This window comes from Heterodontus francisci, chromosome 46 (assembly GCF_036365525.1).
Source record: "Heterodontus francisci isolate sHetFra1 chromosome 46, sHetFra1.hap1, whole genome shotgun sequence".
NCBI classification, from domain to species: Eukaryota; Metazoa; Chordata; class Chondrichthyes; order Heterodontiformes; family Heterodontidae; genus Heterodontus; species Heterodontus francisci.
Genome location: NC_090416.1, coordinates 9,719,825 through 9,747,492, shown reverse-complemented (window position 1 = coordinate 9,747,492; position 27,668 = coordinate 9,719,825). Strand labels below are relative to the sequence as shown.

General features: G+C 55.7%; 1 protein-coding gene across 1 annotated transcript; it reads right to left on the bottom strand.

Annotated features, from left to right (window-relative positions):
• Positions 1-366: 366 nt before the first annotated feature.
• LOC137356943 (rho guanine nucleotide exchange factor 2-like) lies at positions 367-27,249 on the bottom strand. The gene is made up of 14 exons (XM_068022820.1): positions 27,103-27,249; positions 23,585-23,702; positions 22,772-23,020; positions 12,534-12,610; positions 11,836-12,014; positions 11,230-11,294; positions 9,544-9,732; positions 8,527-8,652; positions 7,799-7,878; positions 7,296-7,337; positions 4,602-4,652; positions 3,379-3,822; positions 2,346-2,646; positions 367-1,500 (listed from the first exon to the last, which is right to left on the bottom strand). The coding sequence occupies exons 1-14, from the start codon at positions 27,202-27,204 to the stop codon at positions 1,367-1,369; spliced, it is 2,157 nt and encodes a 718-aa protein (XP_067878921.1). The 5' UTR covers positions 27,205-27,249; the 3' UTR covers positions 367-1,366.
• Between the last annotated feature and the right edge of the window lie 419 nt (positions 27,250-27,668).

The window sequence follows — 27,668 nt, the reverse complement described above, 5'->3', positions numbered from 1 at the left end:
TGGGATTAGTTTGGGATTGATACAGGGCTACGGGGAGAGAGCGGGGCAGTGGGATTAGTTTGGGATTGATACAGGGCTATGGGGAGAGAGCGGTGCAGTGGGATTTGTTTGGGATTGATACAGGGCTATGGGGAGAGAGCGGGGCAGTGAGATTAGTTTGGGGATTGATACAGGGCTATGGGAGTGAGTGGGGCAGTGGGATTAGTTTGGGGACTGATACAGGGCTATGGGGAGAGAATGGTGCAGGAAGATTGTTCTAGCATAGTGTTGGTTTGGCTCAGATGGGCCTGAGATCGGGACTGAGAATTTGCAATCCGGGAACATCAAGGTTAATCAGTTAACGGGAGAGGAAATAATCGGCCATCATCGGCTGTGGGTTTTTTAATTATTCTTTTTCCTTCTTCCAAATTTTACAGAAATGTGAATCATTTATCTTTTACAATCAAAAAATTTCCAATAAAAGTCTACAAAAAAAAACATTTAAAAATACAAGACAAGAGTTTTGTGTGTGTGTGTGTGTGTGTGTGTGTGTTTCTCTAAGAACGGATCTCGACCTCTCGATGACCCCCAGTAGGCCCTCACCCTCAGGGTAGTGACCCACCCTCACCTTCTCCTCTTTGGTGTTCATAAAAGAATAAGAACATTCTGCAGCCCATTTGAAAAAAAAATCTGACGCCCGCCAACCTTTCCTCCGGTACAAAGCTCGGCGTCCACATTGATAAAGGCATGTAAACAGGTCACGCTGTAATCCCAGTCTCCTGCCAGGAGTGGCGCTGTGGTGTGACAGTTTACATATGGAATTCCCATTATAAATAGGGGCAAGGGAATTTATATGGGACAGAATGGGGGGGGGGGGAGGGGGTGGTGGATTGTATCCGCATGCCTGGGTTTAATGATCCCCTCCCCCGCCCCCATTCTCTAAACCACTCTCCCCCGCCATTGGCCCTCATTCCAACAGCACAGAAAATTCCCGCCGTGATTCTCTGACCTGTACACGGACCAGCAGAACATGGCCCTGCGCTGCAGGGAGCTTAAGAAAGAAAAGCACAACATTAATCACTTAAATATCACTCTGGCGCAGAAATTACAGGGCAGTTTAAATCCGGGAATGAAGCAGCCATTTTGAAATCCAGTGTGTAAATGTTTCTGTGCCCTGGAAACACTTAAATAATAAAGCGATCGGTGATTGGCGGACATCGCACAGGGGGAAACCAGGGTGTGTGAGAAAGTCCGTCTCTCTCCACGCCTGCACACACACACACACACACACACGCGCTAAGTGAGCAGGGTCCCTGTAACTGGAGTGTCAAGTGTGTGTTTGTGAGTGGGTGTGAGTGGACTGGGGAGGAGGGGAGAGGGTCAGAGATCAGTAATACAGGTCGTCGTCTTCATCCTCTTCCGGCTGGGGGGTGGTGAGAGAATGGGGGCCCAGGCTGCCCCCTCCTGGGGCCGGCTGCCCGGAACTGGAACCTTCCGGAATGTTCTGCGTCCGCTGGAGCTCTGCAGGGGAGTCAAAATGGAAAGAGGTTTGAACGCGAGAATTAGCCTTGGGTAGGGCAGGAATTTCCGCTGCTCCCTCCCAGCAGAATCCCATCCCCCCCCCCCCCCCCACCTCCCACCCCCAGCTCCCTCCCAGCAGAGAACCCACACATTCCCACTAGATATCCCACTCCTCTCAGATGTGCTGCTCCCTCCCAGCAGAATCCCATCCCCCCCCAACCCCCCAGCTCCCTCCCAGCAGACAACCCACACATTCCCAGTAGATACCCCACTCCTCTCGGATGTGCTGCTCCCTCCCAGCAGAATATCCGCTCCCTCCCAGCAGACTCCCTCCTCCCAGTTGAACCCCACTCCTTCCAGTAGAACAACCCCTCCCCCCACCCCCCCCCCCGGCTCCCTCCCAGAAATCCCAGCCCCCGGCTTCCCTCCCAGTTGGCCCCTTTCCTCCCACGGTCCTCTGTGCCACCTTCTACAGTTTGTGAGATTTTGCTGTGCGTCAATTGGTTACATCACCACAGTGACCATGCTTCGAAAAGTACCTCATTGGCTGCGAGGCGGGGTGGGACGTCTGAGGTGGGTCAAGGCGCTACAGAAATGCAAGATCTTTCTTTCTCCACCTCCTACCCCCACAGGAGTGTTTGCCCGGGGTTTTGTGCTCAAGTCCAGGAGAGGGCGGGGGGTAGGTGGTGGGGGTGGGGGGGAGGTGGCATGAGCTCGTGACCTCTGACCCAGAGGGGAGGGTGGTAGCGAGGCAGCAGCTGGGGTGTGGCACCTCAGACAGCGCGGCACTCCCTCAGGACTGGCACTGGGAGCGTCGGCCTGGATTATGCGGCTCTCTCTCTTACCTGCGGCATCCTCGCTGGAGGAGGGGGATGAATTCTCACTCTCTTCGCCCGACTCCGCCTCTTCTTCCTCCTCCTCCTCCTCCTCGGGAAGCGGGCCGCCCTCCTGGGCCACTCCGCAATCCACCTCCTCGCTGACCCCCTCCGCAGTTTCGAAGCCCTTCCGAAGCGGGGTCGCCCACCTCTCCGGCCCGGGGACCTCCGTTTGGCCGCATCCTCCCGGCCAGGGGCTCGGAGACCCCTCGCAACTCAGCGTTGCCCGGAGGCAGGACTCATCCGCGCTGCTCCGCCGCTGTTGTGAGCTCTGCTGGAGAAAGAGATGCTATTGAATGGGAACAGACGTTGTCCCCTCTCCCCCCTCCTCATCCCCATCGCCAACGGGGCCTGCAGCAGCAGGGCTGCCCCTCCCCTACACAACCCTGGGCCTCACCCGCTGCAATCCCGGGGGCCGGTTTCCGTGGAGCCCATATAGCCCAAGAGAGAATCAGCGGCAGGGGGCGGAGGAACTGGACCCAACGGCGGCCAAGGGGCAGAGGGAGGGAGGGTTTGGGGGGGGGGGTGGGGGCAATACTTCAGGCAAATCTGGCGGCCGCCTAAAAATGCCCGAGGCCCCTTTTGTGCGCTGGTGGGGAGCTGAAGGTCAAGTTAAGGACCCCTGTGGCCAATTGAGGTGCCCCAGGCTGCGCCCGATGTCGGGAGCGACCCTACCCGGCCTCACGGGAACACCCGGAGGAGGGGGTCACTGTTGGCCTCCCTCCTTCTTCTTCCCCCCCATCCCCGCCACTCCCCTCGCCATCCCGGGGCTCACCCGAGGGGTGGTGTTGGCAAAGCGTGAGCTGTCTCAGGAGGGGGAAGCAGGCCCAGGTTATTCCCGCGTCCCCAGGCTAAGTTTCGGGCCTTGCCGGTTGAGGCCTGAGGACAGGCCAGAACTGATCTGCCAGGGGAATGGGTGAGGGGGCTTGAGTGGGTACCCAATCGTTTCTCTTTAGTTGGTGGGGGGGGGGGGGTGCGGGTGTTGGGGTGCCTGGCCCTGTACCTGTAGGGCGTTCACATTGAGGCTGGAGAACTGGGCAGAGGGCAGGCTGAACTGCCTGGAGTGGGACTTCTTCTGCCTCCGCTGCTCCGCTGACGCAGGGGCCTCCTGCCCGGCCTCGGGCCCCGCGGCCCTCTGCCTCCACTCCTCCATCTGCCTCTCCAGCCCTGCCCGGCGCCGCTCGGAGTCCTGCAGCCGGGCCTCCAGGACCCGCATCTCCTGGGCCTTCTCCTCGGAGGCTTTGCGACACCGCTGGAACTCCTCCTGCAGCAGGCCGTGCTGCCTCCTCAGGCCCACCAGCTCCTCCCGCAGCTGCTCCAGGCTGCGCAGCCGCTCCTGCTCCGCCAGCCCGCTGTCCCTGGAGTTCTGGCGAGCCAACCGGTCCTTCTGCTCTCCCAGCTGCTGGCGCTGGCTCTCCAGGATGGAATCCTGCTTGACGACAATCGCCTGTGGGGATAGCGGGCAGTGAAAAGGTCAAGGGTCAGAGGGCTAAGAGACACGGACATGGGTGAAAGGTCAACGGACCGCAGCCTTGCAATCCCACCCCACACAGCCTGGGCTTCAATTTAACCCTCTCCCAGGCCCCATCACCTTGTGTCATACTCGAACCCCTGACCCTTCACTTCTGACCCTCCCCCCTCCCCCACCTTGGATTACACTCTAACCCTTCAGCACTCTACCCCCAGCATCCTGGGTTAGGCTCTCACCCCTGACCCTTCACCTCTCTCCAGGCTCCTAACCCCTGACCCCTCAGCTATCCCCATATCTCTGTACCTTGTGTCATACTCTTAACCCCTGACCTTTTATCTCTCCCCAGGCCACTATTACCCGTGTTATGCTCTAACCCCTGACCCCTCACCTCTCCTAAGACCCCTGTACTCTTGGGCCATGCTGTCACCCCCTGACCCCTCACCCTGCCCTGCCTAGGACTTAGTTCCCCCTCCCTACCTATCCCAAAGGAGGCCCTCCTGGCTCCCTGCCCTTTCACTGAGTTATGCTCCAGAAGGCGTATGGGGGAAGCAACTCCCTGTCAGGCCGAGCCTCGCCCCTCCTCTGTGAATGGCCCCCTGGGTGTTCCCATCAGTTCGAGACACGCCTGGGGTGAGGGGGGGGGGGGGCGGGGTCTGCTCCTCCTGGCTGGCTACCTTATGTAAAATTCCAGTCCACGTGTGTAAGCAAGGGAGACAGAGAGAGAGAGAGAGAGAGAGAGAGAGCGCCGAACCCACCTGGAGACCGTGGAGCAGAACCGAGAGTCGGGAGAGTTTGAGTATCGCTTCCTGTGGGGAGAGGGGAGGAGGAGGAGATTAAAGTGGGGTACACAGCGGCCAGCGACACAAGACTGGAACAGGGCAGGGCCTCACTTCCACTGAACCTCCCCTTACAGCACTGTCCCAACCCAGTGTACCCCAAATCCCCCTCACATAGTGTACCCAAAAAACCCTCACCCAGTGTACCCCAGAAACCCCGCACCCAGTGTACCCCAAAACCCCTCTCACCCAGTGTACCCCAAAACCCCCCTCACCCAGTGTGACCAAATCCCCCTCACCCAGTGTACCTCAAAAAAACCCTCACCCAGTGTACCCCAAATCCACATCCCCAGTGTACCCCAAATCCCCTTCACCCAGTGTACCCCAAATCCACATCACCCAGTGTACCCCAAATCCCCTTCACCCAGTGTACCCCAAATCCACATCACCCAGTGTACCCCAAATCCCCTTCACCCAGTGTACCCCAAATCCACATCACCCAGTGTACCTCAAAAAAACCCTCACCCAGTGTACCCCAAATCCACATCACCCAGTGTACCTCAAAAAACCCTCACCCAGTGTACCCTAAAACCCCCCTCACCCAGTGTACCCCAAATCCACATCACCCAGTGTACCTCAAAAAAACCCTCACCCAGTGTACCCCAAATCCACATCACCCAGTGTACCTCAAAAAAACCCTCACCCAATGTACCCCAAATCCACATCACCCAGTGTACCTCAAAAAAACCCTCACCCAGTGTACCCTAAAACCCCCCTCACCCAGTGTACCCCAAATCCCCCTCACCCAGTATACCCCAAATCACCCTCACCCAGTATACCCCAAACCCCCCGCACCCAGTGTACCCCAAAACCTTCACCCAGTGTACCCCAGAAACCCCCTCACCCAGCGTACCCAACACTACCTCACCCAGTGTACCCCAATACTCCCTCATCCAGGGTACCCTAAAACCCCCGCACCCAGTGTACCCCAAAACCTTCACCCAGTGTACCCCAAACCCCTCTCACCCAGTGTACCCCAAAACCCTTCACCCAGGGTACCCTAAAACCCCCGCACCCACTGTACCCCAAAACATTCACCCAGTGTACCCCAAACCCCTCTCACCCAGTGTACCCCAAAACCCTTCACCCAGGGTACCCTAAAACCCCCGCACCCACTGTACCCCAAAACCTTCACCCAGTGTACCCCAAACCCCTCTCACCCAGTGTACCCAACACCGCCTCACCTAGTGTACCCCAAAACTCACCTCACCCAGTGTACTCCAGAAACACCCTCACCCAGTGTACCCCAAAACCCCACCTCACCCAGTGTACCCCAAAATCCCACCTCACCCAGTGCACTCAACACCACCTCACCCAGTGTACCCCAAATCCCCTTCACTCTGTGTACCCCAAATTCCCCTCACCCAGTATACCCCAAAGCCCCCTCACACAGTGTACCCTAAAACCCCCATCACCCAGTGTACCCCAAATCCCCTTCAACCAGTGTACCCCAAATCCCCCTCACATAGTGTACCCAAAAAACCCTCACCCAGTGTACCCCAGAAACCCCGCACCCAGTGTACCCCAAAACCCCTCTCACCCAGTGTACTCCAAAACCCCCTCACCCAGGGTACCCTAAAACCCCCGCACCCAGTGTACCCCCAAACCCCTTCACCCAGGGTACTCCAGAAACCCCCTCATCCAGTGTACCCCAAATCTCCCTTACCTAGTATACCCCAAATCCCCTTCACTTAGTGTACCTCAAAACATCCTCACGCAGTGTACCCCAAAACCCCCTTTACCCAGTGTACCCCAAACCCCCCATCACCCAGTGTACCCCAGAAACACCCTCACCCAGTGTACCCCAAAAAACCCTCGCCCAATGTATCCCAGAAGCCCCTTACCCAGTGTACCCCAAAACCCCCCTCACCCAGTGTACCCCAAATCTCCCTCCCCTAGTGTACCCCAAATCCCCTTCACCCAGTGTACCCTAGAAACCACCTCACCCAGCGTATCCCATAACCCCCCCTACCCAGTGTACCCCAAACCCCCTTACCCAGTATACCCCCAAACCCCCTTACCCAGTGTACGCCAGAAACACCCTCACCCAGTGTCCCCCAAATCCCCCTTATCTAGTGTACCCTAAACCCCCTTCACCCAGTGTACCCCAAATCCCCTTCACCCAGTGGACCCCAACCCCCCTCACCCAGTGTACCCCCAATCCCCCTTACCCAGTGTACCCCAAAACCCCACCTCACCCAGTGTACCCCAGAAACACCATAACCCAGTTTACCCCAAAACCCCACCTCACCCAGTGTACCCCCAAACACCATCACCCAGTTTACCCCAAACCTCCACCTCACCCAGTGTACCCCCAAAACCCCTCTCACCCAGTGTACCCCAAAATCCCCTCTCATCCAGTGTACCCCCAAACTCTCACACCCAGTGTACCCCAAAACCCCCTCTCATCCAGTGTTCTCCAAACTCTCACACCCAGTGTACCCCAAAACCCCCTCACCCAGTGTACCCCGAAACTCCCGCACCCAGTGTACCCCAAAACTCCCGCACTCCGTGTACCCCCAAACTCCCACACCCAGTGTACCCCAAAACCCCCCTCGCCCTCTCCGCCCACCCTTGGTATGCCCCTCCCCTCACCCTCCAGTCATCTCTTACCTCATTGGGTGATTTCACTTGGAGTTGATTTCCATTTCGATCCTAAGGAGATGGAGAAAAATATCAAGTGAAACAAAATACAAAAAGAGGGAATGAAAGAGTGGAAGGTGGAGAGAGATATAGAGCGAGGAAGGGGGAGGGGCGGGGCAAATGGGGAGTGAGGGAATGAGAGAGGGTGGAGGGAACGAGGGAGAGAAGGAGTGAGAGAGGGGAGAGAATGAGGGAGAGCTGGAGGGAATGAGAGGGGAGGGAGTGAGAGAGGGAGGTGGAGGGAGGGAAGAAGGGAGAGGGGGAGGGAAGGAGGGAGAGGAGGAGGAGGGGGAGGGAGGGAGAGGAGGAGGGGGAGGGAGGGAGGGAGAAGAGGAGGAAGGAGGGAGAGAGAGGAGGAGGAGGGAGGGAGAGCAGGCAGGGAGGTTGGGAGGCTACACCCAGAGACGGGCTTTATGTTGCCCGGTGGCAGTGAGGTAGTTCCACAGGCCTTGTTGGGATATGGGAGTTCTTACCTGCCCGCTGTCATTCAGGGAATCTGTCCTGCAGAGATCACCCGTCCCATTCACATTGGCAACATCAGCCTGCTCACCATCTGCAGGGGGAAAAGGCCACACCAGTCACACAGTGCCCAGGGAGGGCAGGGGCAGGAAGCAAGGGGTGGGCACAGGAGACAATGGGAGGGGCCAAATGGCAGGGGGTGTGGCCAGGAGGCATGGGGCGGGGCTAAAGGGCAGGGGGTGTGGCCAGGCGTTGGGAGGGGTTGGGACTTGGAGGTAGGGGGGCGGAGCTGGGAGACAGTTGTCAGGGACAGGAGGCGTGTGGGGGCGGGGCTAGGAGGCAGGGGCAGGGCGGCAGGGGTGGAGCCAAGAGGCAGGGAGAGGAGGCGGGGCCAGGAGGCAGAGGGCCGGGCCAGGAAGCAGGGGTGAGGCAAGGAGGCAGGGGCAGTGGGGTCAAAAGGCAGGGGGTGGAGCTAGGAGGCGGGGCCAAGAGGCAAGGGGCGGGAACAGGAGGCAGCGGGCGGGGCCAGATGGCAGTGGGGCGGGGACAGATGGCAGTGGGGCGGGGACAGATGGCAGTGGGCGGGGACAGATGGCAGTGGGCGGGGACAGGAACAGGAGACAGTGGTTGGGGCCAAGAGGCAGAAGGCGGGACCAGGAGACAGAGGGCGGGACCAGGAGGCAGGGCGGGGCCAGTTGGATGGGGGCTGTGCCAGGGGAGGGACTCGTGGGAGCTGACATACTTGAGTGTCTTCTGGCTGTTCTGCTGGTGTTCTCAGTCCCTCCAGGGGTTTGGTCCACATTGGAGCTGGAGGATGACTGTCCCGAGGTCCCACAAACATCGACCATCAGCCCCGACAGGCTTTGAACTGGAGGGCAGAATTGGGAAAGGATGAAAACCAGGAGCCCGACCCGGGACTCGCTCCTTCCCGGGATTCCACACTGGAGAATCCGACCAGCCGGAATCACTTCAGTAATCACTGGCTGGGTTCAAAGTCTCGCCCATCTGCCCAGCCCCCTTCAGCGCTCCCATCTCCCTCCTTTTCCCCTCTTCCACTTCCCCAGAAACCCAATCCTCTCACCATTTCCCCCCCCCCCACCTGCCCCCTCACCCCGACTCCTCCCCTGACCCCTGACCCCCTCCCCTTGTCATTTTGACCCCTGACACACCTACTCCACTGACACCCTGAGCCCTCCCTGAACCCACCCCCCCGCAAGCTCCCAATGCCCTTTCCTGACCCCTTGACCCCTCTCCCGACACTCTGACCCTCCCCAACTCCATTCCTGACCCCGTGACCTCCTCCCCAGACCAGCCCCTATTTTCCATGGTTTATGGAACGATACAGAGAGAGAGAGAGAGACAGGAGTCTGTTCTCCTCCTTCAATAGTCCGGGGCCTGAATATTCTAGAACATTGACTACCAGCGTCCCCCGCACCCTGGATAATGGCTGAAGAGGAGGGGGTTTGCCCCCGATTGTCAACCTGCCCACACACAACTCCACCTCTGCTCCTGACCTTCTGGGTTCACTGGCTGCTAAATGACGGGGCCGGGGGGGCGAAGGATGATGGATCTTCTCATTCGGGGTCTAGCTCCACTCGGGCAGAATGTCCCCATTGCCCACTCCAGCCAGCCTTGGCACTGCCCACTCGGTCCCCTGGTAGAGGAGACACCCGGAGTCCTGGCTTCCAACCCTGGTCCCACCAGTAGGCCGGTGTGCAGCCCTCCCCCCGCACCCCTCCCCAGCCCACTCCTGAATTACCTTCCTTGAGTGCATCGTTAATGAGCTTCTCTCCCTTGGGGCAGTCGCTGGATTCCGATCGGAAGAGTTTCCGGTTGCTGAATTCCAGAGCAAGGTCCTCAGGCGCCCTCAGCTGTAGTACCTGCAGGAAGAGGCTGGCTTTCTCCTCCAGCAGCTCAGTGATTCCCCGATCCCTCTGCTGGATCTCATCTGTGGCACAGGAGAAGGAGGAGATCAGATCGGCGAGGGAACCGGGGTGGAGGGAAACAGCAGGAGAGCCAGAGGGAGAGAGGGGAGAGAGAGAGAGAGGGAGAGAGAGGGAGAGAGAGGGAGGGAGAGGGATGGAGAGGGATGGAGGGGAGAGAGAGAGAGAGGGAGAGAGAGAGAGAGAGGGAGGTAGAGGGAGAGGAGTGGGAGAGAGAGAGAGGGAGGGAGAGGGATGGAGGGGAGAGAGAGAGAGAGAGGGAGACAGAGGGAGGGAGAGGAGAGGAGAGTGCGAAAGATGGAGGGAGAGAAAGTGAGAGAAAAAGAGAAAGAGAGAGCAAAAGAGGGAAAGTGAGAGGGAGGGAGAGGAGGGAGAGAGAGAGGGAGAGAGTGGGAGGGGGGAACTAGGCAGAGTGAGTGAGAAAAAGAAAAAGGGCAGGGGAGAGAGTGTGAGTGAAGTGGGTGACAGAGAGAGCGGGGGAGGGGGGGGGGTGAGAACCAGGGGAGAGGAGGGGGAACAGGGTAGAAGGAGAGAGAGGGACAGAGGGAGGGAGGAAGAGAGAGAGAGAGAGAGAAGGGGTAATGGGCCAGAGGAGAGATGGGGGAACCGGGTGGAGGGGAGAGAGCGGGAATGGGCAAGAGGGGGAGAGAGGGGGAACCGGCTGCAGCAAGAGAGAGAGAGAAGGGGGGCAGTGTGGGGAATGGGCCAGAGGGGAAGAGAGGGGGAACCGGCTGCAGCGAGAGAGAGAGAGAGAAGGGGGGCAGTGTGGGGAATAGGCCAGAGGGAGAGAGAGGGGGAACTGGGTGCATGGAGAGAGAGAGAGCAAGAGAGGGAATGGGCTAGAGGAAGAGATAGGGGGAACCGGCTGCAGCGAGCGAGAGAGAGAGAGAGAGAGAAGGGGGCAGTGTGGGGAATGGGCCAGAGGGAGAGAGAGGGGGAACTGGGTGGAGGGAGTGAGGGGGAATGGGCAAGAGGGGGAAGGAGAGAGAGAGAGCGAGAGAGAGAGAGAGAGAGAAAGGGTCAGTGTGGGGAATGGGCCAGAGGGAGAGAGAGGGGGAACTGGGTGGAGGGAGAGAGGGGGAATGGGCAAGAGGGGGAGGGAGAGAGAGAGAGAGAGAGAAGGGGGGCAGTGTGGGGAATGGGCCAGAGGGGAGCGAGAGGGGGAACTGTGTGGAGGGAGAGAGAGAGAGAGAGAGAGAGAGAAGGGGGGCAGTGTGGGGAATGGGCCAGAGGGCGAGAGAGGGGGAACTGGGTGGAGGGAGAGAGGGGGAATGGGCAAGAGGGGGAGGGAGAGAGAGAGAGAGAGAGAGAGAATGGGTCGGAGGGAGGGAGGGAAGGAGTGAGAGGAGGAAGTGTGTGCCAGTGACAGAATGATCTCTCGCAGTACAGGCTGGGGGAGTGGGTGCAGCGACTGAGCCTCGCACCATCCTTCCACCACCCCCCCCACCCCGCACACCGAGCTCCCCTCGCCCTGGTGGGAGGTGAAGGGAAGGTCTTGTTACCTGTCAGCTCTCTCAGCATCTCCTTTGTTTCAATCTCCGTTGAGAAGTCATCCATCTCCGGGCATCTGCAAGGCAGAGAGGGACAGTCCGAGTGAATTCAGGCTCAACTCCCTCCGTCACTGACCGAGCCACAGAGCCAGGGAGAGCTCAGCCAATCAAGGAGCCTCATATTTAACGTCTCATCTTGAAAGACGGCACCTCTGACAGAGCGGCACTCCCTCAGTACTGGCACTGGGAGTGTCGGCCTGGATTATGGGCTCGAGTCTCCGGAGTGGGAGCTCAGGAGAGAGAGAGAGAGAGAGAGACAGTGTCACCGACGAAGCTACAGGTGACATGCCAGGGTGGGTTGGTTTTTAACCAATCTGAGTGTTAATTAATCTTGGATAACATCTCTCCGAACACAAGCATTTCAACCTGAAATCATGGAAGCTGAGGTCCCGAGTTCACGGAAGTCAAGATGTGATCCTTGCCCCCCACCCTCTTCCCCCACTCCCTTTATCATTGACCTCTGACCAGCTAATCAGTGACTGCCCTCCCGCACCGCCTCCCACAACTTGGCATCGCAGCCGAGCCCAGGCCCCCCCCCACCCAGCACCCCTCACTCACATGTTGACGGTCTGCTGGATCACTCTCATCCAGGCGGTCCGCTCGTCCTTGGAAGCGGTGTGGATCTCGTACATCTCGGGACTGTGTGCCGCCGCGCTGATCAGGAACATGCCCTTCTCCTGGTTGGCGATGTCGCGGACAATCAGCTTGTGCAATGGGATCACGGCGGGCTTGTGTTCCTGAAGGTGGTGGGGGGGAAAGGCGGGGACAGAGATCCCCGGCGTTGAGACGGTCAGCTGGGTTGAGTGCCAATTCCCGTCCGCGCCCTTCTTCCCCAGCTCCCGAGCGAGCCTGGACAATGGGGGCTGATCAACTGCGGAAGGCATCGCAGCCGAGCCCGATTCCGCCCTCATCCCGGTGACGTCACCAGCGCGAGCAAGACCCCTCCCCTCTTCGCTTGATTAACGCCCACCCCTCCCCACTCCGCTTCCCTCACCCAGGGGTACCGAGGCCGGGTCCAGCCCGAAGCTGCCTGAGCAGCCAGCTCAGTGCAGGCGTGGCGTGGGACCCGAGGGCTTACCGGGCGGTGCCGCGCTGGCACAATTGGCCGCCGTGCCGCGGCCGGGCAAGGGAAGGAGCACGTGCTGCCCGAGCGCCGGGCAGCAGACCTGCCGGGGCCCCGTGCGCGACCTCTGGGAGGGTCCCGTGGGGTGTGACAGCGCTGAATCCCAAGGGAATGTCAGTAAATGGTGACTCACCAAGGCTGGGAAGCTGTAACGCTGGTCTTTCTCCTGCAGCAGAATCAGGACGTCAGTCAGCAACAGAACCTGAATGTCTGAGAAAACATATGGTCAGCAAAGGGGGCTCGGCTGCGATGTCCAGGGAGGGGAAACTGCACAGAGAACGGGGAAAGTGCAGACCACCCATCTCCCTCAGTCCCCCTCCTCCCCATCTCCATCCATCCCCCCTCCGCCCTAACTCCATCGGTCCCCCTCCTCCCCATCTCCATCCGTCACCCCTCCTCCCCCGTCTCCCCTCCTCCCCATCACCCTCACTCCCACCTTCTCCCCATGTCCTTCTGTCTCCAGAAACACGTTTATTCACCCTCGACCCCTGTTATACTGTCTGTTTCACTGCCAATATCCGGGGACGCATTAAGTATTCGTCCTCCATTCACCTCGAATATGCAACTAATCCATGAGAGAGAGGGGACTGAGAGACACCAGTCAGTGTACAGATATCACCCTGAGAGAGAGGGGACTGAGAGACACCAGTCAGTGTACAGATATCACCCTGAGAGAGAGGGGGACTGAGAGACACCAGTCATTGTACAGATATCTCCCTGAAAGAGAGGGACTGAGAGACACCAGTCAGTGTACAGATATCACCCTGAGAGAGAGGGGACTGAGAGACACCAGTCAGTGTACAGATATCACCCTGAGAGAGAGGGACTGAGAGACACCAGTCAGTGTACAGATATCACCCTGAGAGAGAGGGACTGAGAGACACCAGTCAGTGTACAGACATCACCCTGAGAGAGGGGGACTGAGAGATACCAGTCAGTGTACAGATATCACCCTGAGAGAGGGGGACTGAGAGACACCAGTCAGTGTACAGATATCACCCTGAGAGAGAGGGGACTGAGAGACACCAGTCAGTGTACAGATATCACCCTGAGAGAGAGAGGGACTGAGAGACACCAGTCAGTGTACAGATATCACCCTGAGAGAGAGGGACTGAGAGACACCAGTCAGTGTACAGATATCACCCTGAGAGAGAGGGACTGAGAGACACCAGTCAGTGTACAGATATCACCCTGAGAGAGAGGGACTGAGAGACACCAGTCAGTGTACAGATATCACCCTGAGAGAGGGGGACTGAGAGATACCAGTCAGTGTACAGATATCACCCTGAGAGAGAGGGACTGAGAGACACCAGTCAGTGTACAGATATCACCCTGAGAGAGAGGGACTGAGAGACACCAGTCAGTGTACAGATATCACCCTGAGAGAGAGAGGGACTGAGAGACACCAGTCAGTGTACAGATATCACCCTGATAGAGAGGGGACTGAGAGACACCAGTCAGTGTACAGATATCACCCTGAGAGAGAGGGACTGAGAGACACCAGTCAGTGTACAGATATCACCCTGAGAGAGAGGGACTGAGAGACACCAGTCAGTGTACAGATATCACCCTGATAGAGAGGGACTGAGAGATACCAGTCAGTGTACAGATATCACCCTGGGAGAGAGGGACTGAGGGACACCAGTCAGTGTACAGATATCACCCTGAGAGAGAGGGGACTGAGAGATACCAGTCAGTGTACAGATATCACCCTGAGAGAGAGGGAACTGAGGGACACCAGTCAGTGTACAGATATCACCCTGAGAGAGAGGGACTGAGAGATACCAGTCAGTGTACAGATATCACCCTGAGAGAGAGGGACTGAGAGACACCAGTCAGTGTACAGATATCACCCTGAGAGAGGGGGACTGAGAGATACCAGTCAGTGTACAGATATCACCCTGAGAGAGAGGGACTGAGAGACACCAGTCAGTGTACAGATATCACCCTGAGAGAGAGGGACTGAGAGACACCAGTCAGTGTACAGATATCACCCTGAGAGAGAGAGGGACTGAGAGACACCAGTCAGTGTACAGATATCACCCTGATAGAGAGGGGACTGAGAGACACCAGTCAGTGTACAGATATCACACTGAGAGAGAGGGACTGAGAGACACCAGTCAGTGTACAGATATCACCCTGAGAGAGAGGGACTGAGAGACACCAGTCAGTGTACAGATATCACCCTGATAGAGAGGGACTGAGAGATACCAGTCAGTGTACAGATATCACCCTGGGAGAGAGGGACTGAGGGACACCAGTCAGTGTACAGATATCACCCTGAGAGAGAGGGGACTGAGAGATACCAGTCAGTGTACAGATATCACCCTGAGAGAGTGGGAACTGAGGGACACCAGTCAGTGTACAGATATCACCCTGAGAGAGGGGGGACTGAGAGACACCAGTCAGTGTACAGATATCACCCTGAGAGAGAGGGGACTGAGAGACACCAGTCAGTGTACAGATATCACCATGAGAGAGATGGGGACTGAGAGACACCAGTCAGTGTACAGATATCACCCTGAGAGAGAGGGGACTGAGAGACACCAGTCAGTGTACAGATATCACCCTGATAGAGAGGGGACTGAGAGACACCAGTCAGTGTACAGATATCACCCTGAGAGAGAGGGACTGAGAGACACCAGTCAGTGTACAGATATCACCCTGAGAGAGAGGGACTGAGAGACACCAGTCAGTGTACAGATATCACCCTGATAGAGAGGGACTGAGAGATACCAGTCAGTGTACAGATATCACCCTGGGAGAGAGGGACTGAGGGACACCAGTCAGTGTACAGATATCACCCTGAGAGAGAGGGGACTGAGAGATACCAGTCAGTGTACAGATATCACCCTGAGAGAGAGGGAACTGAGGGACACCAGTCAGTGTACAGATATCACCCTGAGAGAGGGGGGACTGAGAGACACCAGTCAGTGTACAGATATCACCCTGAGAGAGAGGGGACTGAGAGACACCAGTCAGTGTACAGATATCACCCTGAGAGAGAGGGGACTGAGAGACACCAGTCAGTGTACAGATATCACCATGAGAGAGATGGGGACTGAGAGACACCAGTCAGTGTACAGATATCACCCTGAGAGAGAGGGGACTGAGAGACACCAGTCAGTGTACAGATATCACCCTGAGAGAGAGGGGACTGAGAGACACCAGTCAGTGTACAGATATCACCATGAGAGAGATGGGGACTGAGAGACACCAGTCAGTGTACAGATATCACCCTGAGAGAGGGGGGACTGAGAGACACCAGTCAGTGTACAGATATCACCCTGGGAGAGAGGGAACTGAGGGACACCAGTCAGTGTACAGATATCACCCTGAGAGAGAGGGGACTGAGAGATACCAGTCAGTGTACAGATATCACCCTGAGAGAGAGGGGACTGAGAGACACCAGTCAGTGTACAGATATCACCCTGAGAGAGAGGGGACTGAGAGATACCAGTCAGTGTACATATATCACCCTGAGAGAGAGGGGACTGAGAGACACCAGTCAGTGTACAGATATCACCCTGAGAGAGAGGGGACTGAGAGACACCAGTCAGTGTACAGATATCACCATGAGAGAGATGGGGACTGAGAGACACCAGTCAGTGTACAGATATCACCCTGAGAGAGAGGGGACTGAGAGACACCAGTCAGTGTACAGATATCACCCTGAGAGAGGGGGGACTGAGAGACACCAGTCAGTGTACAGATATCACCCTGGGAGAGAGGGAACTGAGGGACACCAGTCAGTGTACAGATATCACCCTGAGAGAGAGGGGACTGAGAGACACCAGTCAGTGTACAGATATCACCCTGAGAGAGAGGGGACTGAGAGACACCAGTCAGTGTACAGATATCACCCTGAGAGAGAGGGGACTGAGAGATACCAGTCAGTGTACAGATATCACCCTGAGAGAGAGGGAGTGAGAGACACCAGTCAGTGTACAGATATCACCCTGAGAGAGAGGGGACTGAGAGACACCAGTCAGTGTACAGATATCACCCTGAGAGAGAGGGGACTGAGAGATACCAGTCAGTGTACAGATATCACACTGAGAGAGAGGGGACTGAGAGACACCAGTCAGTGTACAGATATCACCCTGAGAGAGAGGGGACTGCGAGATACCAGTCAGTGTACAGATATCACCCTGAGAGAGAGGGGACTGAGAGATACCAGTCAGTGTACATATATCACCCTGAGAGAGAGGGGACTGAGAGACACCAGTCAGTGTACAGATATCACCCTGAGAGAGAGGGGACTGAGAGACACCAGTCAGTGTACAGATATCACCCTGAGAGAGGGGGGACTGAGAGACACCAGTCAGTGTACAGATATCACCCTGGGAGAGAGGGAACTGAGGGACACCAGTCAGTGTACAGATATCACCCTGAGAGAGAGGGGACTGAGAGACACCAGTCAGTGTACAGATATCACCCTGAGAGAGAGGGGACTGAGAGACACCAGTCAGTGTACAGATATCACCCTGAGAGAGAGGGGACTGAGAGATACCAGTCAGTGTACAGATATCACCCTGAGAGAGAGGGACTGAGAGACACCAGTCAGTGTACAGATATCACCCTGAGAGAGAGGGGACTGAGAGACACCAGTCAGTGTACAGATATCACCCTGAGAGAGAGGGGACTGAGAGATACCAGTCAGTGTACAGATATCACCCTGAGAGAGAGGGGACTGAGAGACACCAGTCAGTGTACAGATATCACCCTGAGAGAGAGGGGACTGAGAGATACCAGTCAGTGTACATATATCACCCTGAGAGAGAGGGGACTGAGAGACACCAGTCAGTGTACAGATATCACCCTGAGAGAGAGGGGACTGAGAGACACCAGTCAGTGTACAGATATCACCCTGAGAGAGAGGAGACTGCGAGATACCAGTCAGTGTACAGATATCACCCTGAGAGAGAGGGGGGACTGAGAGATACCAGTCAGTGTACATATATCACCCTGAGAGAGAGGGGACTGAGAGACACCAGTCAGTGTACAGATATCACCCTGAGAGAGAGGGGACTGAGAGACACCAGTCAGTGTACAGATATCACCCTGAGAGAGAGGGGACTGAGAGATACCAGTCAGTGTACAGATATCACCCTGAGAGAGAGGGACTGAGAGACACCAGTCAGTGTACAGATATCACCCTGAGAGAGAGGGGACTGAGAGATACCAGTCAGTGTACAGATATCACCCTGAGAGAGAGGGGACTGAGAGATACCAGTCAGTGTACAGATATCACCCTGAGAGAGAGGGGACTGAGAGACACCAGTCAGTGTACAGATATCACCCTGAGAGAGAGGGACTGAGAGATACCAGTCAGTGTACAGATATCACCCTGAGAGAGAGGGACTGAGAGACACCAGTCAGTGTACATATATCACCCTGGGAGAGAGGGACTGAGAGACACCAGTCAGTGTACAGATATCACCCTGAGAGAGAGGGGACTGAGAGACACCAGTCAGTGTACAGATATCACCATGAGAGAGATGGGGACTGAGAGACACCAGTCAGTGTACAGATATCACCCTGAGAGAGAGGGGACTGAGAGACACCAGTCAGTGTACAGATATCACCCTGATAGAGAGGGGACTGAGAGACACCAGTCAGTGTACAGATATCACCCTGAGAGAGAGGGACTGAGAGACACCAGTCAGTGTACAGATATCACCCTGAGAGAGAGGGACTGAGAGACACCAGTCAGTGTACAGATATCACCCTGATAGAGAGGGACTGAGAGATACCAGTCAGTGTACAGATATCACCCTGGGAGAGAGGGACTGAGGGACACCAGTCAGTGTACAGATATCACCCTGAGAGAGAGGGGACTGAGAGATACCAGTCAGTGTACAGATATCACCCTGAGAGAGAGGGAACTGAGGGACACCAGTCAGTGTACAGATATCACCCTGAGAGAGGGGGGACTGAGAGACACCAGTCAGTGTACAGATATCACCCTGAGAGAGAGGGGACTGAGAGACACCAGTCAGTGTACAGATATCACCATGAGAGAGATGGGGACTGAGAGACACCAGTCAGTGTACAGATATCACCCTGAGAGAGAGGGGACTGAGAGACACCAGTCAGTGTACAGATATCACCCTGAGAGAGAGGGGACTGAGAGACACCAGTCAGTGTACAGATATCACCATGAGAGAGATGGGGACTGAGAGACACCAGTCAGTGTACAGATATCACCCTGAGAGAGGGGGGACTGAGAGACACCAGTCAGTGTACAGATATCACCCTGGGAGAGAGGGAACTGAGGGACACCAGTCAGTGTACAGATATCACCCTGAGAGAGAGGGGACTGAGAGATACCAGTCAGTGTACAGATATCACCCTGAGAGAGAGGGGACTGAGAGACACCAGTCAGTGTACAGATATCACCCTGAGAGAGAGGGGACTGAGAGATACCAGTCAGTGTACATATATCACCCTGAGAGAGAGGGGACTGAGAGACACCAGTCAGTGTACAGATATCACCCTGAGAGAGAGGGGACTGAGAGACACCAGTCAGTGTACAGATATCACCATGAGAGAGATGGGGACTGAGAGACACCAGTCAGTGTACAGATATCACCCTGAGAGAGAGGGAACTGAGAGACACCAGTCAGTGTACAGATATCACCCTGAGAGAGGGGGGACTGAGAGACACCAGTCAGTGTACAGATATCACCCTGGGAGAGAGGGAACTGAGGGACACCAGTCAGTGTACAGATATCACCCTGAGAGAGAGGGGACTGAGAGACACCAGTCAGTGTACAGATATCACCCTGAGAGAGAGGGGACTGAGAGACACCAGTCAGTGTACAGATATCACCCTGAGAGAGAGGGGACTGAGAGATACCAGTCAGTGTACAGATATCACCCTGAGAGAGAGGGAGTGAGAGACACCAGTCAGTGTACAGATATCACCCTGAGAGAGAGGGGACTGAGAGACACCAGTCAGTGTACAGATATCACCCTGAGAGAGAGGGGACTGAGAGATACCAGTCAGTGTACAGATATCACCCTGAGAGAGAGGGGACTGAGAGACACCAGTCAGTGTACAGATATCACCCTGAGAGAGAGGGGACTGAGAGATACCAGTCAGTGTACATATATCACCCTGAGAGAGAGGGGACTGAGAGACACCAGTCAGTGTACAGATATCACCCTGAGAGAGAGGGGACTGAGAGACACCAGTCAGTGTACAGATATCACCCTGAGAGAGAGGGGACTGCGAGATACCAGTCAGTGTACAGATATCACCCTGAGAGAGAGGGGACTGAGAGATACCAGTCAGTGTACATATATCACCCTGAGAGAGAGGGGACTGAGAGACACCAGTCAGTGTACAGATATCACCCTGAGAGAGAGGGGACTGAGAGACACCAGTCAGTGTACAGATATCACCCTGAGAGAGGGGGGACTGAGAGACACCAGTCAGTGTACAGATATCACCCTGGGAGAGAGGGAACTGAGGGACACCAGTCAGTGTACAGATATCACCCTGAGAGAGAGGGGACTGAGAGACACCAGTCAGTGTACAGATATCACCCTGAGAGAGAGGGGACTGAGAGACACCAGTCAGTGTACAGATATCACCCTGAGAGAGAGGGGACTGAGAGATACCAGTCAGTGTACAGATATCACCCTGAGAGAGAGGGACTGAGAGACACCAGTCAGTGTACAGATATCACCCTGAGAGAGAGGGGACTGAGAGACACCAGTCAGTGTACAGATATCACCCTGAGAGAGAGGGGACTGAGAGATACCAGTCAGTGTACAGATATCACCCTGAGAGAGAGGGGACTGAGAGACACCAGTCAGTGTACAGATATCACCCTGAGAGAGAGGGGACTGAGAGATACCAGTCAGTGTACATATATCACCCTGAGAGAGAGGGGACTGAGAGACACCAGTCAGTGTACAGATATCACCCTGAGAGAGAGGGGACTGAGAGACACCAGTCAGTGTACAGATATCACCCTGAGAGAGAGGGGACTGCGAGATACCAGTCAGTGTACAGATATCACCCTGAGAGAGAGGGGGGACTGAGAGATACCAGTCAGTGTACATATATCACCCTGAGAGAGAGGGGACTGAGAGACACCAGTCAGTGTACAGATATCACCCTGAGAGAGAGGGGACTGAGAGACACCAGTCAGTGTACAGATATCACCCTGAGAGAGAGGGGACTGAGAGATACCAGTCAGTGTACAGATATCACCCTGAGAGAGAGGGACTGAGAGACACCAGTCAGTGTACAGATATCACCCTGAGAGAGAGGGGACTGAGAGATACCAGTCAGTGTACAGATATCACCCTGAGAGAGAGGGGACTGAGAGATACCAGTCAGTGTACAGATATCACCCTGAGAGAGAGGGGACTGAGAGACACCAGTCAGTGTACAGATATCACCCTGAGAGAGAGGGACTGAGAGATACCAGTCAGTGTACAGATATCACCCTGAGAGAGAGGGACTGAGAGACACCAGTCAGTGTACATATATCACCCTGGGAGAGAGGGACTGAGAGACACCAGTCAGTGTACAGATATCACCCTGAGAGAGAGGGGACTGAGAGATACCAGTCAGTGTACAGATATCACCCTGAGAGAGAGGGAACTGAGGGACACCAGTCAGTGTACAGATATCACCCTGAGAGAGGGGGGACTGAGAGACACCAGTCAGTGTACAGATATCACCCTGAGAGAGGGGGGACTGAGAGACACCAGTCAGTGTACAGATATCACCCTGAGAGAGTGGGGACTGAGAGACACCAGTCAGTGTACAGATATCACCCTGAGAGAGAGAGGACTGAGAGACACCAGTCAGTGTACAGATATCACCCTGAGAGAGAGGAGACTGAGAGACACCAGTCAGTGTACAGATATCACCCTGAGAGAGGGGGTACTGAGAGACACCAGTCAGTGTACAGATATCACCCTGAGAGAGAGGGGACTGAGAGACACCAGTCAGTGTCCAGATATCACCCTGAGAGAGAGGGACTGAGAGACACCAGTCAGTGTACAGATATCACCCTGAGAGAGAGGGACTGAGGGACACCAGTCAGTGTTACGATATCACCCTGAGAGAGAGAGGGACTGAGAGACACCAGTCAGTGTACAGATATCACCCTGAGAGAGAGAGGACTGAGAGACACCAGTCAGTGTACAGATATCACCCTGAGAGAGAGGGAACTGAGGGACACCAGTCAGTGTACAGATATCACCCTGAGAGAGAGAGGGACTGAGAGACACCAGTCAGTGTACAAATATCACCCTGAGAGAGAGGGGACTGAGAGACACCAGTCAGTGTACAGATATCACCCTGAGAGAGAGGGAACTGAGGGACACCAGTCAGTGTACAGATATCACCCTGAGAGAGAGGGGACTGAGAGACACCAGTCAGTGTACAGATATCACCCTGAGAGAGAGGAGACTGAGAGACACCAGTCAGTGTACAGATATCACCCTGAGAGAGAGGAGACTGAGAGACACCAGTCAGTGTACAGATATCACCCTGAGAGGGGAGACTGAGAGACACCAGTCAGTGTACAGATATCACCCTGAGAGAGAGGGACTGAGAGACACCAGTCAGTGTACAGATATCACCCTGAGAGAGAGGGAACTGAGAGACACCAGTCAGTGTACAGATATCACCCTGAGAGAGAGGGAACTGAGAGACACCAGTCCGTGTACAGATATCACCCTGAGAGGGAGGGGACTGAGAGACACCAGTCAGTGTACAGATATCACCCTGAGAGAGAGGGGACTGAGAGACACCAGTCAGTGTACAGATATCACCCTGAGAGAGAGAGGGACTGAGAGACACCAGTCAGTGTACAGATATCACCCTGAGAGAGAGAGGACTGAGAGACACCAGTCAGTGTACAGATATCACCCTGAGAGAGAGGGGACTGAGAGACACCAGTCAGTGTACAGATATCACCCTGAGAAAGAGGGGACTGAGAGACACCAGTCAGTGTACAGATATCACCCTGAGAGAGAGGGGACTGAGAGACACCAGTCAGTGTACAGATATCACCCTGAGAAAGAGGGGACTGAGAGACACCAGTCAGTGTACAGATATCACCCTGAGAGAGAGGGGACTGAGAGACACCAGTCAGTGTACAGATATCACCCTGAGAGAGAGGGGACTGAGAGACACCAGTCAGTGTACAGATATCACCCTGAGGGAGTCACTGAGGATCTTCTGCTGAATGATTTATTTAAGTGTTGCTGCTGACTTGGGTATTTGACATGCTGCCAGAGATATTTGTGCTCCATATGAATTGTGGAGGAAAGAATTCTGTTGCTGCCTCAGGAACTCGAGTGCGGCCTAGCTGCCCTTGCCAGTTCTTGAAGCCTTACCTTTAAAGCGGCCTGTTGCTGTCTTCCAGAGGACAAAGCCATCGTGGACGAGCTTCCTCCGGATCAGGTCCTCCCTGCGGAACTGCCGGCCGCTGTGCATGGCGGCCACTGCCTTGGCGTCCAACCGGTTGTAGATGTCCTGCAGGCGGAACTTCTTCTCGCACTCGTGGACCTCTTGATCCACGGCCGTGATCAGCTCTTTGACCAGGAGCAGGGAGCTGCCCAGGTCCCGGCGGTCCTCCTCGTTCCCTGGGTTGGGGAGGAGGAGGAGGGGGGTGGGGAAAGGGGAAATCGCAGAACAAAACTCTGGGTAACTGCCGGCATTCCACTCCCTCGCGCACCGCGGTGCCCACAGGCCAGAGGCCGACCATTCGGCCCTTCAACTCTCTGGCCCAGTGCTAGCCCGCCAACTGGCTCGAGCCGCTGCAATTCCACGCCCGGCTATATGTCTTTTATTAACCGTCGGGTGTTCCATACAGTTGCAAATACGAATGACTTAGCTTCAGTCGTGATGCATTGTCTGTCTGAAGGAACTTTGGGCGGGGGAGGGGCACTGGCCACAGCTTTGGCGGGACAGTGATCCCTGGGTCCACTATGACCCAGACAACCTGGGCTGTGAGCCCCCGAGGCTGTGACCGGCAACCCCGCACCCCCCCCCACCACCACCCCCACCGCCACCCTGGGGCCTACTGGGGTCATGTCGCTCCACCCGACTGCCGCCCACAGGGTCCATTACCATCCAAGACCGGCTGGGGCTGTGACCCTGGGCCGAATGGCCTGTTGTCTTGACTGTGAGCTCCACGTGACACTTACCTTTTGTGTTGTGCAGAATCCGGTCAATGAGCACAGGGTATTTGGTGATTCTCTGGGTAACTAGCAGAATGCACTCCTGGATCCCATGTCTCCTTAGCACAGAGCTCCTTGTCATTCTCTACATTCAGACACAGGAACAAGCATCAGGACCCAGAGGTCAGGACAGGTACAGCACAGGGGTTAGATACAGAGTAAAGCTCCCTCTACACTGTCCCCTATCAAACACTCCCAGGACAGGTACAGCACAGGGGTTAGATACAGAGTAAAGCTCCCTCTACACTGTCCCCCATCAAACACTCCCAGGACAGGTACAGCACAGGGGTTAGATACAGAGTAAAGCTCCTTCTACACTGTCCCCCATCAAACACTCCCAGGACAGGTACAGCACGGGGGTTAGATAGTCACCGCTCGGCTGGGGCGCTGGACAGGACTGCTCCGAGTGCTTTCCTACAGGGGCCGAGCGTTGGTCATAAACCAACTGGTGGCCTCCATGTTGTGGTACCGGTTGGTCACTTTGGCCCCGCTCCCTGTATTTGCCACCAAGATCCAGAAGAAACTCGTCGATTTCTTCTGGGGCAGGAGGAAACACTGGGTCTCTGCCGCGGTCCTGTGTCTCCCGATCGAGGAGGGCGGTCAGTCGCTGGTGTGCGTCCGCACCCAGGCTGCGACTCTCCGCCTTCGGACCCTGCAGAGATACCTGTACGTCGATCGTCCTCCCAGATGGTGTGCGCTGGCGACGTATTTTTTCCGCCAGTGTCACTGCCTTCAAGACGACACGCAGCTCCTGGTGGAGTCCGTTAGCCGCGCCTCTCTGAGGGAGTTGCCTGTCTTTTACCGGGATCTATTCCGAGTCTGAACATGGTCGCCTCCAGTCAGAGCGCTCCCCCGCCGGTGGAGGAGAGCGCCTCGGCTGTCCGGGCGGCCGACTCCGGGGACGGTCCGGCGGCGGAGGAGTAGCCGAAACCCCCGGGACGTCCCTCACTGCGGGTGGCGAGGGGGCTCGGGAGTGCGGAGCGATCCCGGCGGAGCTGACCACCGCTCGGCCGGAACTGCTCATCGGACCCAGGCCCCGAAACCCTCCTCGGGAGCCAGTCCCGCACAACCCGAGCCGCCTCTCGGAAATGCCCTCCGTGCCATTCCAATCGGCGCGGAGGGGTTTCCTGTACGGGCTGCTCCTGCACACTCTCCACTTCCTCGCCCTCGTCAGCCGGCCGGACACGCCCTGGCGGTCCGCGTTGCCATCTGGCGGCGAGGGGAAACCCCGATGGAGGTCTCTCTACGCGGGAGTCTTCCCCTTTTACATCGGGGTCCTGGGGTGGAGGGTGCTGCACAGAGCAGTCCCGTGCAATAGGCTTTTAAGTAGGTTCACGGACTCCCAGGCCGCCTGTACTTTCTGCGGCCTGGACGAGTCCGTGTTCCACATTTATACGGAGTGTGCGAGGTTGCAGCCCCTCTTTGAGTATTTGAAGGGGCTGTTCCTCAAATTCTGGCTGCACTTCAGTCCCACGCTCCTGATCTTTGGGCACCCGGTGCGGAGGGGCTTGGGCCGGGAGGAGGATCTCCTTGTCGGTCTGCTCCTGGGCCTGGCCAAGGTGGCAATTCACAGGTCCAGCCTGCGGGCCGTCGGGGGGTCCGTCCTCCCCGATTGCCTGCCCCTCTTCCGCGGTTACGTTCGCGCCCGGGTGTCCCTGGAAAAGGAGCATGCGGTGTCCGCCGGTACGCTTGAGGCCTTCCGCGACCGGTGGGCACCGCAGGGACTGGAGTGCATTGTCGACGCCGAGAATGGCATTTTAATTTGAGTTTTTTGTTTATTTATCTGTTTTTAATAAAGTGATTTTAAAAATATAAGTGTGTATATAAAGGGGGCCTGAGGAATAAAGGCCCCCTCGACATGAAAAATTTAAAAGGGGCCTGGGGTATAAAGGCCACCTTATTTAAAAAAAAAACGGGGGTTAGATGCAGAGTAAAGCTCCCTCTACACTGTCCCATCAAACACTCCCAGGACAGGTACAGAGGTGCTGTTGGAGGGGGAGAGCTGAGGAGAGAGTTGCAAGACTTTTTGGACAAAAGTTGCTGTCGAGGAGGAAGGGGCTTTTGGAATAAGGCTGAAAAAAAAAAACAAAACGGGTTAGATACAGAGTAAAGCTCCCGAGAATTTAAAAAAAATAAAAAAATAAAACGGGAGTTGGACACAGGCCTACCTGTGACTCCAGTCCCACAGCAACCTGGTTGACTCTTAACCTGCCCCCTGGAGTGGGCCTCGTGTCCAACTCCTGCACGGTGTTCACGAAGGCAGCTCACCACCACCTTGTTAGGGCATTTCGGGATGGGCAATAAATGCCAGCCTTGCCAATGAACGCCACATCCTCAGAATGAAAATAAATCGGAGTGCCAAAAGGCATTTGATAAAGTGCCACACAACAGGCTTAGTCAGCAAAGTTAAAGCCCACGGAATAAAAGGGACAGTAACAGAAATAGGCCGAGTGACAGGAAACAGGGAGTGAATGATTGTTTTTCGGACTGGAGGAGGGTATATAGTGGGATTCCCCGGGGATCGGTGTTGGGACCCCTGCTTTTCTCGATCAATATTAATGACCGAGACTTGGGTGTACAGAGCACAATTTCTAAATCTGTGGATGACACAAAGTTTGGAAGTATTGTGAACTGTGAGGAGGATAGTGATAAACTTCAAGAGGACAGAAACAGGCTGGTGGGACGGGCGGACAAGTGGTGGATGAAATTTAACACAGAAAAGTGTGAGGTGATTCATTGTGGTAGGAAGAATGAGGAGAGGCAATATAAAATAAAGGATATAATTCTAAAGGGGGTTCAGGAGCAGAGGGACCTGGGGGGTATATGTGTACAAATCATCAAAGGTGGCAGGGCAGGTTGAGAAAGTGGTTACTAAATCACACGGGATCCCGGGCTTTATAAATAGAGGCAGAGAGTACAAAAACAAGGAAATTATGATAAACCTTTATAAAACACTGGCTCGGCCTCAACTGGAGTATTGTGTCCTGTTCTGAGCCCCGCACTTTAGGAAGGAGGTTAAGGCATTAGAGAAGAGTGCAGAAAAGATTCCGGAGAATGGTTCGAGGGATGAGGAACCTCAGTTACGACGATAGATTGGAGAAGCTGGGGCTGTTCTCCTTGGAGGAGAGAAGGCTGAGAGGAGATTTGATAGAGTTGTTCAAAATCACGAGGGGTCTGGACAGAGTAGACAGGGAGACAGTTCCCGTTGGCGGAAGGATCCAGAACAAAATGGAATCGGATAATTATCTGAGGTGGGAAAATTTGTCGGGCTACGGGAGAAGGCAGGGGAGGGGGGACGAGGTGAGTTGCACGAACAGAGGGCCAGCACAGACACGATGGGCTGAATGGCCCACCCCTCCTGTGCTGTCACCCTTCTCCAATCCCAGAGCATGCAGAGTCTGGGGCACGGGACACTGCAGGGAGGGAAGGATCAGCCGTTCCAATCGGAGGATTTGGGATATTATCCGCAGGAAGTGATCACTCACCCGCACAAACTGCTGGAAGCGTTTGTCTCGAGTAAACAGCTCCTTGTACAACTTCACAGCCTTGGTGTGTCGGCTGCAGAACTCAGCATAGGCTCTCTTCATCAACTCCGCATTCTGACCAGAAAACTGGAGAGAGAGAGAGAGAGAGACAGGGGTTAACACAGAGCGAGAGAGAGACAGAGAGAGAGTCAGGGGTTAACAGAGAGAGAGAGAGAGAGAGAGAGAGACAGGGGTTAACACAGAGAGAGAGAGAGAGAGAGAGAGAGACAGGGGTTAGCACAGAGAGAGAGAGAGAGAGAGAGAGAGAGACGGGGTAGCACAGAGAGAGAGAGAGACAGGAGTTAGCACAGAGAGAGAGAGAGACAGGGGTTAGCACAGAGAGAGAGAGAGACAGAGAGAGACAGGGGTTAGCACAGAGAGAGAGAGAGAGAGAGACAGGGGTTAGCACAGAGAGAGAGAGAGAGAGACAGGGGTTAGCACAGAGAGAGACAGGGGTTAGCACAGAGAGAGAGAGAGACAGGGGTTAGCACAGAGAGAGAGAGAGAGAGACAGGGGTTAGCACAGAG

Excerpts from the sequence above, each read along its gene's own strand:
- LOC137356943 (XM_068022820.1), bottom strand. The coding sequence starts at position 27,204 with ATGAAGAGAGCCTATGCTGAGTTCTGCAGCCGACACACCAAGGCTGTG. Across the intron at positions 12,015-12,533 it reads GTTACAGCTTCCCAGCCTTG|GAACACAAGCCCGCCGTGAT; the intron begins GTGAGTCACCAT and ends CACCACCTTCAG. Across the intron at positions 3,823-4,601 it reads TTCTGCTCCACGGTCTCCAG|GCGATTGTCGTCAAGCAGGA; the intron begins GTGGGTTCGGCG and ends CTATCCCCACAG.